This window comes from Etheostoma spectabile, chromosome 14, assembly GCF_008692095.1.
Source record: "Etheostoma spectabile isolate EspeVRDwgs_2016 chromosome 14, UIUC_Espe_1.0, whole genome shotgun sequence".
NCBI classification, from domain to species: domain Eukaryota; kingdom Metazoa; phylum Chordata; class Actinopteri; order Perciformes; family Percidae; genus Etheostoma; species Etheostoma spectabile.
The window spans coordinates 3,800,780-3,813,310 of record NC_045746.1 but is presented as its reverse complement, the minus strand read 5'-3'; the positions used below and the strand labels follow the sequence as shown (position 1 = coordinate 3,813,310).

General features: G+C 40.2%; 1 protein-coding gene and 1 long non-coding RNA gene across 3 annotated transcripts in view; both read left to right on the top strand.

Moving 5' to 3' along the window:
- Nucleotides 1-790: 790 nt before the first annotated feature.
- The window catches only part of LOC116701336 (uncharacterized), a 12,666-nt gene continuing 925 nt past the window's right edge, over nt 791-12,531 (top strand). Inside the window, exons 1-2 of the long non-coding RNA XR_004334898.1 lie at nt 791-949; nt 1,390-1,395. This is a non-coding gene — a long non-coding RNA (uncharacterized LOC116701336). The remainder of the gene's footprint in view (nt 950-1,389; nt 1,396-12,531) is intronic.
- LOC116701310 (catenin beta-1) lies at nt 3,920-12,410 on the top strand. 2 transcript variants are annotated; one of them, XM_032534942.1, is made up of 17 exons: nt 3,920-4,099; nt 5,065-5,114; nt 5,732-5,941; nt 6,074-6,324; nt 6,460-6,698; nt 8,533-8,734; nt 9,227-9,371; nt 9,508-9,611; nt 9,841-9,975; nt 10,114-10,317; nt 10,453-10,611; nt 10,707-10,826; nt 11,027-11,177; nt 11,267-11,388; nt 11,636-11,696; nt 12,069-12,264; nt 12,374-12,410. In XM_032534942.1, the coding sequence occupies exons 2-16, from the start codon at nt 5,102-5,104 to the stop codon at nt 12,257-12,259; spliced, it is 2,307 nt and encodes a 768-aa protein (XP_032390833.1). In that variant the 5' UTR covers nt 3,920-4,099; nt 5,065-5,101; the 3' UTR covers nt 12,260-12,264; nt 12,374-12,410. The 2 variants fall into 2 exon arrangements, with proteins under 2 accessions (XP_032390833.1, XP_032390834.1); XM_032534943.1 differs by lacking the exon at nt 12,374-12,410 and having other exon boundaries at nt 3,950-4,108; nt 12,069-12,259.

Sequence of the window (12,531 nt, the reverse complement as noted above, 5' to 3'; positions counted from 1 at the left end):
AAAGTCATATTTTGTGATGGGGAACTGTTACAGAAAACCAAAACTTCAATTAGATTTAGTTCAGGTTTAGCCCATGTTGGTAAGAATTCATCTGCTTCAGTGACCTTATGCAAGACCGTGAATTTTCATGTTAACTAGATTATTAGAAACTATTTAGAAAAAGTTTAAATAGCAGAAAATGGACATATGAATAGCTGAAATATAAAAGGTAGATAGTGTCATAGGCACTACTGGTTTACCTGTATTTCTTCAGGCAGAAATAAAGCATGAAAGAAAATAAATTTGGGTGCACAATAGAGCCCGATTTTTAAGGCTGATACAAATATTTGGTTATTTAAAAATCATATATTCCGATACATTGGCCGATATATTTTTTTAAAATTCAGAAATCCGTGACAAAACATAAACATTAGTTATTTGTAGTTATTTACAAGTTCTCACTAAAATACAGTAATTTGTTTTATTGTCAACAAAACAGAGGAATATAAAAATGTATTAAAGTTCTGATAAATAAAATGTGTAAAAATACAAACTTTAGATATGAAATTTAAAGTCCTTTGAACAAAAAAAAAAATCAGTGTTGTCAGCAGGGACGTTTTATAGCGTCATCTAGTGGACACACTATGCAACGCCAACACTCATGACATGATTTTATTTTATTTTTTAAATATTCATTTATCAGAATCATTTAACGGCCATTATAAATGTCCATACCGATAGTTGGGGAAATGGCTAATATCCGCCAATAATATCGGCCCGCCAATATGTCGGTCGGGTTCTAGCACACAAAGTCACAGAAACACCTTAAAATACCCATGCCCTGCAAATAAGTTAGTGATGCTCATTTTTTTGTTGTCTCTCGAATGTATTGACTCTATTAAACTGGCATTTTTGAGGCCATTAAGCTCAAAGATGTGGTATTTGCTGCAGGGTTATTGTATTGTTAGTAGTTATTTTTTCCACCCTGTGGAGACACTGTGCTGTCTGGGAGATTCTGATATCTGCCATCTCTGATCTTTTAACTGCTCTAAAGGGTAGCTGTGCTAATTCCATTTATGTTCAGTATATTTATACAGTCCTCTAGTGTCTTGTATCGGAAGATTTCTCTTCTTAATTCTTCAGAAAGCCAAAAAAATAAATTTTCATTATCTTTAGAAGACTGGACATAATCTCCTCCTAATATGCACTAATATGCATATGCACTATCCACATGTTGCCAAATAAATGCATGTGTGTATGAAAAGGGTTTGCATTCCCATTATATAAATGTATTGGGATAAATGTTTGTAGGTGAGGTTCCTGATGATGGCCAGCCTAATTTTCTGATGCTACCTTGCAGACATGCAGTAGTTGTATTATATTTTAGTATATGTGATAGTGAACTATCAGGTAGTTGTTCTTTCTATTGTCTTTTCTGTTTACCATGCTGTATTTGTCAACTTGGGTAAATAAAATGGAATAACTACAGAAGTAGCCACAGTTGGAGACAGTGGATGAGCTACTTATGTCGTTCAACGTAAATTCTTTAGGAAGACCTAATTTTTATTCGGAGCACTGCCAGTCCGTTCAGCTGTTATCTAAAAAATATACTTTTGCGGCGTATAAACGTTCATGTCTGCAACTATTCTCTCCTGATTGAAATATAACCCAATGTAAATTCTTCCAGGAAGTCTTAATTTAATCAATGCTCTCTTCCTAAATAGAATCAGCTGGTGGAGGTGTTCACCTTCCTGCTTAACCAACCAGAATCAGACACAAATTGCAAGGGCCAATCACAGAGTCACAACCCTGCTTTTAAAAATCTGTTCTCCCTGTGCCATTCAGCTGTCCTTGCAGGCAAAGAGTGCAACCCTCCACCGCCACCTCACCCTCACCCTCCACTTCCACTTCCACTTCCACTTCCACTTCCCCCTCACCCTCACCCTCACCCTCACCCTCCACCTCCAGTCATCTACTCCAGCTGACTGGTCCGGAGCCTCCTTTGGTCTGGTCTTTGGGCTCCTTTGTCGCCACCACCGGTGTCTAGATTCCATCTGGGGGCCCGATGGTTCTCTTCCCCTATATAGATATATGAAAGATTCGTATAGCAATGGAGTCTAATCGCCAAAGACTTTGTACCTTTTATTGAGTTGTATAATAAACCTCATTTGCATATCTGCAAACATGTCTCTCCTGATTGAAATAGTTTTATTCTGAGGGTTTGATGTTAGTCCTGATGTGGTACAACAAATGATCAGAAGTTTGCAGTAACACCAATATGACACAATGACACTTTGGACTTTGACCTTTTCTGCTCTATGGCATGTGTCAGAAACATAACCATTCACTGGACTATGTGTGATATGTTTGACCTTTTTCTTTTGATATCATTACATTTTTTTTTTATCATTAAGAAAAATGTATGCAGCTATAATATTAGGTAAATTTGAGCTTCCTTATCATTTAAATGCCAAGTACACTAGAGGCATGTAAGTGGATTTCATCCACCTATAAGTGTTTCACCAGTCATGTGAAAGCTGTGGTTCGTTCCTGTTTTTTCCAATCTCAGGAACATTGCTAAGATCAGATCTGTGGTTTCTAAAAAAGAGATGAAGATGCTTGTTAATGCTTTTTTTTCTTCACGTTTGGATAATTGCAATGTACTGTACACTTGTTTAAACAGATCATCCATAGACAAACTGACAATTGTACAGAATGCAGCAGCAAGACTTTTGTCTAAGACCAACAGGTCATCACTCCTGTTCTTAAGGCTCTTCATTGGCTACCAATAGGTTTTAGAGGGCATTTAAAAACATTGTATCACTACTTATAGAGCCTTGCATGGTCAAGCTCCCTCTTACATGCAGGATCTATTGCACAGACAATACTTCTAGTCGCTCTCTGAGGTCTTCAGGCCAAGACTTTTTAACTCTTCTCAGAACACGTTCTAAAACTAGAGGTGATCGTGCCTGTTCTGCTTTGGAACTCTCTCACTTTAGCCTTGAGAACCTTGGATTCTGTGGAAACTTTTAAAAAAACACCCAAAGACACATCTTTTTAGACAAACATTTAATTAGCCATATGGTTTAGTATTTAATGTGTTGTTGTTTTTATTTGTTTTATTTTAAAGCACTTTGTGATCCCCCTTGTCTGTGAAAGGTGCTATATAAATAAAGTTTACTTAGGCTAGGCCTACTTACTTACATACAATTTCAAGAATAAACACTATGTGTTTAAGCCTTTTACATTGGCTACAAAGAATCCTAAATGAAGAGTTTTACTGTCCACCTTCAATCAGGTAGTTAAGTTATGCAAAGTTAACACAAAAACAATTATGGAGACAAATGATTAATGCCATTTAACCCCCAGCACGGCATCATCTTATTGTGGCCAGTGCATGTTTTTCTTGTATTTAATTTTCTTTTTTTTATGTGTCATGGGATCAGAATTTGGGTTTCTATAGTAACCCCGCCATATGGTTTATTTTGTTGGTCTAGCCTATGTTTGATTTTTTTCTTCCTTTAATCACCGAAATTTATCACTTGCAGTCCCAGTGTGTACAAGTGTGAGACACGTGGATGAGATATTTGACAAGCACCTTTCATGATTGCCAAATCCTGATCTAATTTAATAAGATGAATGACTGATATAGTCCTGTTTGCGGAAATGTTTGGGTTTCTGAGTTAACTGCATGTTAATTGACTCCCTCCATCATATCATGAATCACATTCCATTCTAATGAATCCGCCTTGCACTCAATACAGCAAGTATCAAACATCTTGGATGAAAAAACGAAAAACTGGAATGGCCAGCCTCTCTTAACATGAAATGAATTCAATATTTGCCAATAGCTGTAAAATAAAATTAAACACAGTTTATATGTTAAAACTTTATTTTAAATGGCGACCTATTTCTCCGAATGCGGCAGAATACTGTATTTTTTCCCCTCGCCATCTTGATGTTCGATCGCACAGGCGGAAGCAACATCTTCAGCGGAGCAGCAGCGGGTGTGGTTCGGACTTCTACGGGTGGTTCACCTAGCAGCCCTTTTCCTATTTCCAGCCAAGAGAAAGGAAAACATATTTCCCGATAAGAACCACGGAGGAGCCGTTCGACTCTGGTAACGATAGTATGTTTACTACACCTATTGTATAACGGATTTGCAGCTCGTCAATGTTTGCTTCACCAAAGAAAATCATCTTTGGCTAGGGAGGGGGCTCCGGTGGGGTTTTCTGATTTGGCTGGAAGCACGGCAGGTTTGTACGGTGGCGTTTGGAACTACTTTTCATACGTACTGGTTAGCTAAGCTAATCAAACATTTGGATGGTTTGCTTGGAAAGCACGATTCAAATAATGAACCGATTTGTGACGATAATGACATCGAGTAATGGTTGCGCCTCAGGACAAGTCTCAACTAGTTAGGCTTTGTGAGTAAAACCCTAAACTATGTTTGTTTATGTTCGCTAACTAGCGGAGGGGTTAGCTACGCACGGTAACGTTAGGTTAGCTTAACGAGCTTTCAAGGTAACGTTAAGCTAGCCAACCTGTTAGCTAGCAGTGATAGCTAATACATGCTTCGGTCTTGATGTAGATGTCTTTGAATGTGTTTGATGATTGATGCGACCGGTACAGTTTGATTATGTAGCTAGCTTGTTACGCTCTTAGTTAGACCCACCATGAGAGGAGGAGTCATGGAAGTGATTGCGGGGCGGAGGGGGTAGTTTCTCTCACTGGAAACCCAAGCTGCGAGGTCGGAACTTGGCCGTGGTAGGGGGAGGGGGAGAAATATGCCTTTGATGTTCTTTGCCGCTGAATGGTGAATTGTGTTCGTGCTGGCCTGGAAATACCCACCCGCTTTGCTCTCTCGGCTGGAGTTGGAGACTCGGCATTTCCCCTCACAGCTACGTTAGCAAGCCAAACAAGCGTCTAGCTAGCTGGTTAACGTTAGACAGTGATTTTATTATTGAGACCACGTATGAGAAAACGCACAAACCTTGCGATTAGGTTTGGCTTTGGCAAACAAGAACTCAAGGTTGAGTGAGAGTTGGCTTATTTTCCCCTGTGTACTTGTTTCCTTTTTCGCAGACATATCTGCTGTGCGGGCTTAGGGCAGGCAAGAACAATGGCTACCCAGTGTAAGTATGAAACAACTTACTTTGATTTTAAGTAGTTTTTATGTTAATATGAGCGCTGCCCAATATTTTAGATTGTATGCCCATACATGAGTTTCACTGTACATGATTACATGAAATACCATAATTCTTAAAAGGAATAAAGGAAATGGTAGCTAGGTGGGCACATGTCACATTTTCACAATTATAAATCGTCTTTGGTAACTGCTCGAGGAGTTAGACTCCACGAAAATGTGCTTTGCGATTGAAAGAGAAATCGGATAACACACTTCAATTTATGATCAGTACCTGAGGGTATCATAAGTCATAGTGGAGCACACACTTTATCTTTGCTTGTTGTTTATTTTCTGTTTGATTTAACAGGGTTCTTTGTATTTGTCCCTCTCACTTTGTGGCCCTCTTTATTCTCCTGACAACTACCACTTCTGTAATGATTTCATCTCCTATTTGCATTCATTTAAGTTTAGGAATGTTGCGTTACTTATAAGATTACCGAAACCTTTAAAATCCCTCTTTAAATATTTCTTTCCTGGCTTACAATGATAAGTTAAGGTAAAGAGTACTCTTCTCCAAAACTGTGATTCCTTGTGTATCAAATTTCTTCATCTTTTTTTATGTAGCTGATTTGATGGAGTTGGACATGGCAATGGGAGACAGCAAGGCTGCAGTGACCCAGTGGCAGCAGCAGTCCTATCTGGATTCAGGCATTCAGTCTGGAGTCACCACCACAGCCCCATCTCTGAGTGGCAAGGGGAACCCTGATGCTGAGGAGGATGATCCAATTCTCTATGACTGGGAGTTCAACCAGCCCTTCACTCCTGAGCCCACAGGTATATGAGATACGGATTTTATATAATATATATTTATAAATTACATTGGGATCGCTACTAAAGCATAAATGCTATAAATCTCTGACAAATTTCTACACTCTCGTATTAATCTTCATATTGCATTACTTTTAGACATTGAGGGGTATGCTATGACCCGGGCCCAGCGTGTGCGTGCTGCCATGTTTCCCGAGACCTTAGAGGAGGGGATCCAGATCCCACCTACCCAGCTGGATGCTGCCCAACCCACAGCCGTGCAGCGCCTGGCAGAGCCTTCTCAGATGCTGAAGCATGCTGTAGTCAACCTCATTAACTATCAAGATGATGCTGAGCTGGCCACTCGTGCCATCCCTGAGCTTACCAAACTGCTCAATGATGAGGACCAGGTATGTGCACTAATGCACTCAAATGCCAAAATTGTACCTGCTGAGGAACATGTGATATTGTGTAAACTATTATAGAAATGTAGTTTACATCCATTCTAAATCATGCATCTTTAACTAACATTGTCTCTGTTCTAGGTTGTTGTGAATAAAGCAGCTGTAATGGTGCATCAGTTGTCAAAGAAGGAGGCGTCCCGCCACGCCCTAATGCGTTCTCCACAAATGGTTTCGGCCGTTGTTCGTGCCATGCAGAACACTGGTGATGTGGAGACAGCTCGCTGCTCTGCTGGCACCTTGCACAATCTTTCCCACCATCGTGAGGGGCTCCTTGCAATCTTCAAGTCTGGAGGCATTCCTGCCCTGGTCAAGATGCTGGGGTAAGAAACTGGAGGAATTTTGGCTCTCTTCCCTGCATAAGTGCAGTATCAGTTAATACTATTGATAAAGATTCAATACTTAAAACTTACCTAAAATCAATATTCGTACATGTAGGTGACTAAAATACTTTAGAAAATTCATGAGAGTACCTTCTGGTAATTGTGATATACTTTGATGTGTATTATTGATATGGTTAAGAACAAATTAACCCCAAAAAAGTATTTTTTTTTTTAATCAAAGAATAAACCATTCACAATACTGTATGTTGTGCAGTCCATACACACTTAAATGCACATTTGTGTCTAACAATGCCCAACCCTCTTGAGCTTAGCTATCTCTAGATTAAGCTGCTAGCTAAATATCCTTGGACAGCATAGCGCTGAAGTTTTTCCAGCCATGCAGCATTACTGGAAAAACTCCTGTGCTATGTTGTCCTTCTTAGCTGAACAGAGAAATGCGTTATAACCGACCAGTTTGTGTGTAGGTTATATTGTAGCAGCCTGGTGTCATTTTCAGCTGATTTAATAAAGGTAACATAGTACGGCCGTGCTTAATGCCAACTGCGGTCTGGTGCGGCGCAGGCTGAGTCATGATTAGCCTCCACTGCCATTGTTTGATCAAGTGGAGCCTCCCTACATTGCCAAAAAATGCTTGGGTGACTACTACAGCAGCAGAACTTCATACCAAGCAAATTAAATCTGCGCTTATTCTATACTTGTAATTTATACAATGTGTATCAATGAATTGTAGCTCATAAGGTAGGCTGTAATCCTAATTTACAGGCTTTGACAATCAACTCTGTCATATTGGCTAGATGTGTTTATATGCTTTACAATGTCCAGCAGGCTACAATATTCTATTAATCACATAGGCTTTTATGACAATGGCACAAATAAACTAAGACGTGTCTCAAACACACTCCCTTTTCTCTTTCTCTAACTTTACATTACCGGTGAAGGCTGTGCAGTTAAAAGAAATCCAATGTACTGTGCTGCAACGTCTATGAGCCTATCAATCATGATTTAGCACATAATGAGTCAACTGCAAGTATAGACAACCTGTGTTAAAGGTGTAGCTTTTACCAAGCATTATCCTGGTTTGCCACCTGCACAGAGAGCACATCTTCAGCAATCAGCAAACTAGCGAGGAGTAGACTAACAATGTGAAGTAAAACAGAATTAACACTTTGCTTTGATGTGAGAAAAGCACTATGACAAATGGTGGCTATATCCTCAAATACCCAACTCCAAATCAACCTGATTTTTTTTTTTTTTTTATTTTTTTTTATTTTTAGACTACAAACAGGTTATTAATAAATTTATTTGATGGTAGCAATTTGGATTATAATATCTACCTACCTTGAGTGAAAAAATTGAAATTTTTTAAGGTATTCTGATGGTTTACGTTGTAAAATCACTTTATAGTTTCCATGAATTTGCAGTGCTGAAGTTTCTTTGTTGTGCTTTAAGATACCTTAAAATGTTAACTATTTCAATTGTTCCTTGGACAGTATATAAAATCAGACGTGTAGTATGGAAAACTGTCGTACGATTACAGTGCTCCAAAGTAATAAAAATATGGTTTCGCCAGATTGTCACTGGACACAACATTCTTCTGGGCACAAAAGATGTAATTTCCAGCTAATTTTATTCCAACACTTGTAAAATGTGAATTCATCTCAACAACATGGGTTTATCTAGTTGTCTCCAAAACACACATGCTTCAAAAATAATAAATTATTTGATAAAAGTGTTTTTTCTATCTTAAACGCTCATTTTAATCTCGCTTTAGATGGGTGTCTGATTGTTTTCTTTTATTTGGATATTCTTCCAGCTCGCCAGTTGACAGTGTTTTGTTCTACGCCATCACCACGCTCCACAACCTGTTGTTGCATCAGGAAGGGGCAAAGATGGCGGTGCGCCTGGCTGGAGGACTGCAGAAGATGGTGGCCCTGTTGTCTAATACCAATGTCAAGTTCCTGGCAATCACTACTGACTGTCTGCAGATCCTTGCATATGGCAACCAGGAGAGCAAGGTATTGAAAGATAAATGAGATATAAATGTATGCAAGCATTTACATGTATTCATTCACAGTTGCCGCCAGAAACGTTTCTATGCCTGGCAGCCAAGTGGCTTTTGTTTGGTTTTTGGAGGGGTTGCTTCATTCACAGCTATAATGTTACAGTTAACTTGATATCATTACACATTCTCTGGCTTCTTTGGAATGCACCCTTGTTAATGTTACGCACATAACCGATGGACTGAGTTAATCCTGAAATAAATTTGCTACTTGTAAAACACATTTTTTTTTTTTTTTTTTTTTTTTTTTTAATCTTTGAAGTATGTTTTATTTTTTATTATTATTGCCAATGTTTAGGCCTGGCGGGCTTGTAATACACTGGCGGAAACCCTGACTCATTCATTCTATCCGGGGTTCATTCTATCCGCCCCTGAAGGATCTGCTGATGCCACTTGCCTGGCAGCAGTTTGAAAGGGTTTATAAACATAAAACTGTCTTTTGTTTTAGCTAATCATTCTGGCCAGCGGCGGTCCCCAGGCCCTGGTCAACATCATGAGGACCTTTACATATGAGAAACTGCTGTGGACCACAAGCAGGGTGCTCAAGGTGCTCTCTGTTTGTTCAAGCAACAAGCCTGCTATCGTAGAGGCTGGTATGTACAGAAATAGAATGGAAACACAACACTGTAAAATGCATAAATGTTCTATTTTCTAGTTGTGGTTTGCTACTATGGTGAAAATAATCTGATGTAATTGTTTTTTTGAATTTTGGCTTGTGTGTGTATGTAGGAGGCATGCAGGCCTTGGGGCTTCACCTGACAGACCCCAGCCAGCGTCTGGTCCAGAACTGCCTCTGGACTCTGAGGAATCTTTCCGATGCTGCCACTAAACAGGTACAACACACAGTAGTCACAAATGCCTCTTATGTATGGCAACTACATTCGGTATGTATGTATGTACAGAATGACTACATCCATACAAGAACCTTCTTGCTCACTTATAGAATCCCATTTAATATAAAGTATTGGATAAAACAAAATACTATATATTTAGAATGTTATAGCATTCATCTACCCTCATTTGTTTTCATTTGGCCCTTCCAACCTGTCTTCTGCTCTCTAGGAGGGAATGGAGGGTCTCCTGGGGACCCTGGTCCAACTGCTGGGCAGTGATGACATCAATGTAGTGACATGTGCTGCTGGTATCCTCTCCAACCTGACCTGCAACAACTATAGTAACAAACTCATGGTCTGCCAGGTACGTATTTTACCTTTGAACAAAACTACGGATCTCTTTGGAGTGTAGATTGGGTGTTCTAGTTTTAAATTTTGTCTGCGGTCTTATTTTTGTAATGATGTAACATGTAGTCCACTGATTGATCTCATTACGTGTTAGGTTGGAGGCATTGAGGCTCTGGTACGAACCGTGCTCAGGGCCGGTGACAGAGAGGACATCACAGAGCCAGCTGTCTGTGCCCTGCGTCACCTGACCTCCCGCCACCAGGATGCTGAGATGGCCCAGAATGCTGTGCGCCTTCATTACGGCCTGCCTGTGGTAGTCAAACTACTGCACCCTCCATCCCACTGGCCACTAATCAAGGTCATTATAGCCTTCTCAGTTTCTCCGCACCTACACGTTTCCCAGAACATACTGTTGGATCAACTTTGCATATACTGACATTGATTACCAGAATTTAATTCTAACTAAAATATCTTTAATTTTCCTCCTATCTAGGCCACAGTGGGTCTGATCCGCAATCTGGCTCTTTGCCCAGCCAACCACAGTGCTCTGCGGGAGCAGGGAGCCATCCCCCGACTGGTTCAACTGCTGGTCAGGGCTCACCAGGACACCCAAAGGCGCACCAGCATGGGAGGCAACCAGCAGCAGTTTGTGGTGTGTAACCAAGCCAAGAACCTCATGCTTTCTGTATTTGAACATCTTGATTTGTGTGCTTCATTTGCCTTTTTCCCCCACGCAAACACATACAGGAAGGTGTGCGTATGGAGGAAATTGTGGAAGGCTGCACAGGAGCTCTGCACATCCTGGCCCGGGACGTCCACAACAGAATTGTGATCAGAGGGCTCAACACCATTCCACTCTTTGTCCAGGTAAAATGTAACCCCCAATCTTATTACAGACAAAATGTATTTGTTAAAATTGTTTAGTAATGACATGGTTTAATGTTGGAAATACAAAATCCAACTTTGATTCTCCTCTTTCCCTCACTTATTTTTTTCATTACATGGATTTTGACTCTCTTGTGTTCATCAAACATCTTATCTTTCTCTCTGCTATTTACTGTGTCCAGTTGCTGTATTCACCAGTGGAGAATATCCAGCGTGTGGCAGCAGGAGTGCTGTGTGAACTGGCTCAGGACAAAGAAGCTGCTGAGGCAATCGAAGCTGAAGGAGCCACTGCACCCCTCACTGAGCTGCTGCACTCCCGTAATGAGGGCGTTGGTAAGTATACCGGCTATGCACACAGTTCTGATTGAAAATGTACTTACTCAGTGTACCTGACTGGTGTTGCTGTGCATTGTCTCCTGTAGCAACCTATGCTGCAGCTGTCCTGTTCCGCATGTCTGAGGACAAGCCCCAGGACTACAAGAAACGTCTATCAGTGGAGCTGACCAGCTCTTTGTTCAGAACTGAGCCCATGGCCTGGAATGAGGTACACATATGTGCGCACACAAAAAAAGTTTAAGGTATAACATTTAGCATGTTTTGAGTGTGTTGTGCCTTCACACTGAAACTGTAACCAAATGTAAAATATATATATATATACACACACACTCAGCAATGTCAGTATCTTATAGTGTATACTGTATACAATAATGGATTGGGGACTAAGACATCCACTCCTCTACATAGGCTGCCTTATGTCAGACTTTACCTATTACCTTTTTGCCTTTTTATAGACTGGAGACCTGGGACTGGATATGGGAGCTCAGGGAGACCCTCTGGCTTACAGGCAGGATGGTGAGTGCATAATTAAATCCTTAATCGGTTTCTTGCCTTTTTATTTCATCATCCTTGGTCCATCCTGGTTTATGTAATTTAATCTTTAAAAGTATCTGCTTTTGTGGTTTCTATTGATAGAAAATGTTATAACTGAATTTTGATTCGATGGAACAACTGTATTTCTACGTGTATTTCTATTTAGGAGAGTTCATAAAAAACATAGTTTATGGAATATGATAAAACTTAACTGTCCTATCTCTTCCATCTGATATATTATGTTTTACCCAGCAGAGTGCTATGCATTTGTTTAAAATAAAACAAAATCTATTCTTATGTCTGTCATTGGACCATTTTGCACCAATTTAATACATTTTTATTTGGCCTTTCCAGATGTATCCTACCGGGCTTACCCAGCAGCCTACGGTCAGGACTCCCTTTTGGACCCCATGATGGAAGGTGCTGACTACCATGCAGACACTCTGCCCGACCTGGGCCACCACACTGATCCGTTGCCAGACCTTGGCCATACCCAAGACCTGATGGACAGCAACCAGCTGGCCTGGTTTGACACCGACCTGTAGGATTGGTAAGACCAACGTTTACAGAAAGCGTAACTTGTAAGTTCAAAGTAAAAGCAATATTGATTATAAATGGCAACGCACTGATTGAATATTATGTCCTGTGCTCTTTTGCAGTTGTATTCTGAACCTGCATTGTGATTGGCCTGTATTGTCTAAAGCAGCATTATGATTGGCCTGTAGAGTTGTTGAAGGTAATAAGAGGTCTTGGAAAGTGCCTGACACAAGAAAACAAAGAAGATGGTTGCCATGGGAATGTTTAAGCAAGTTGAAGT

Coding starts and splice junctions, on each gene's coding strand:
- LOC116701310 (XM_032534942.1), top strand. Junction 10,612..10,706: donor GCAACCAGCAGCAGTTTGTG/GTGTGTAACCAA, acceptor AAACACATACAG/GAAGGTGTGCGTATGGAGGA. Junction 11,178..11,266: donor CTCCCGTAATGAGGGCGTTG/GTAAGTATACCG, acceptor TGTCTCCTGTAG/CAACCTATGCTGCAGCTGTC.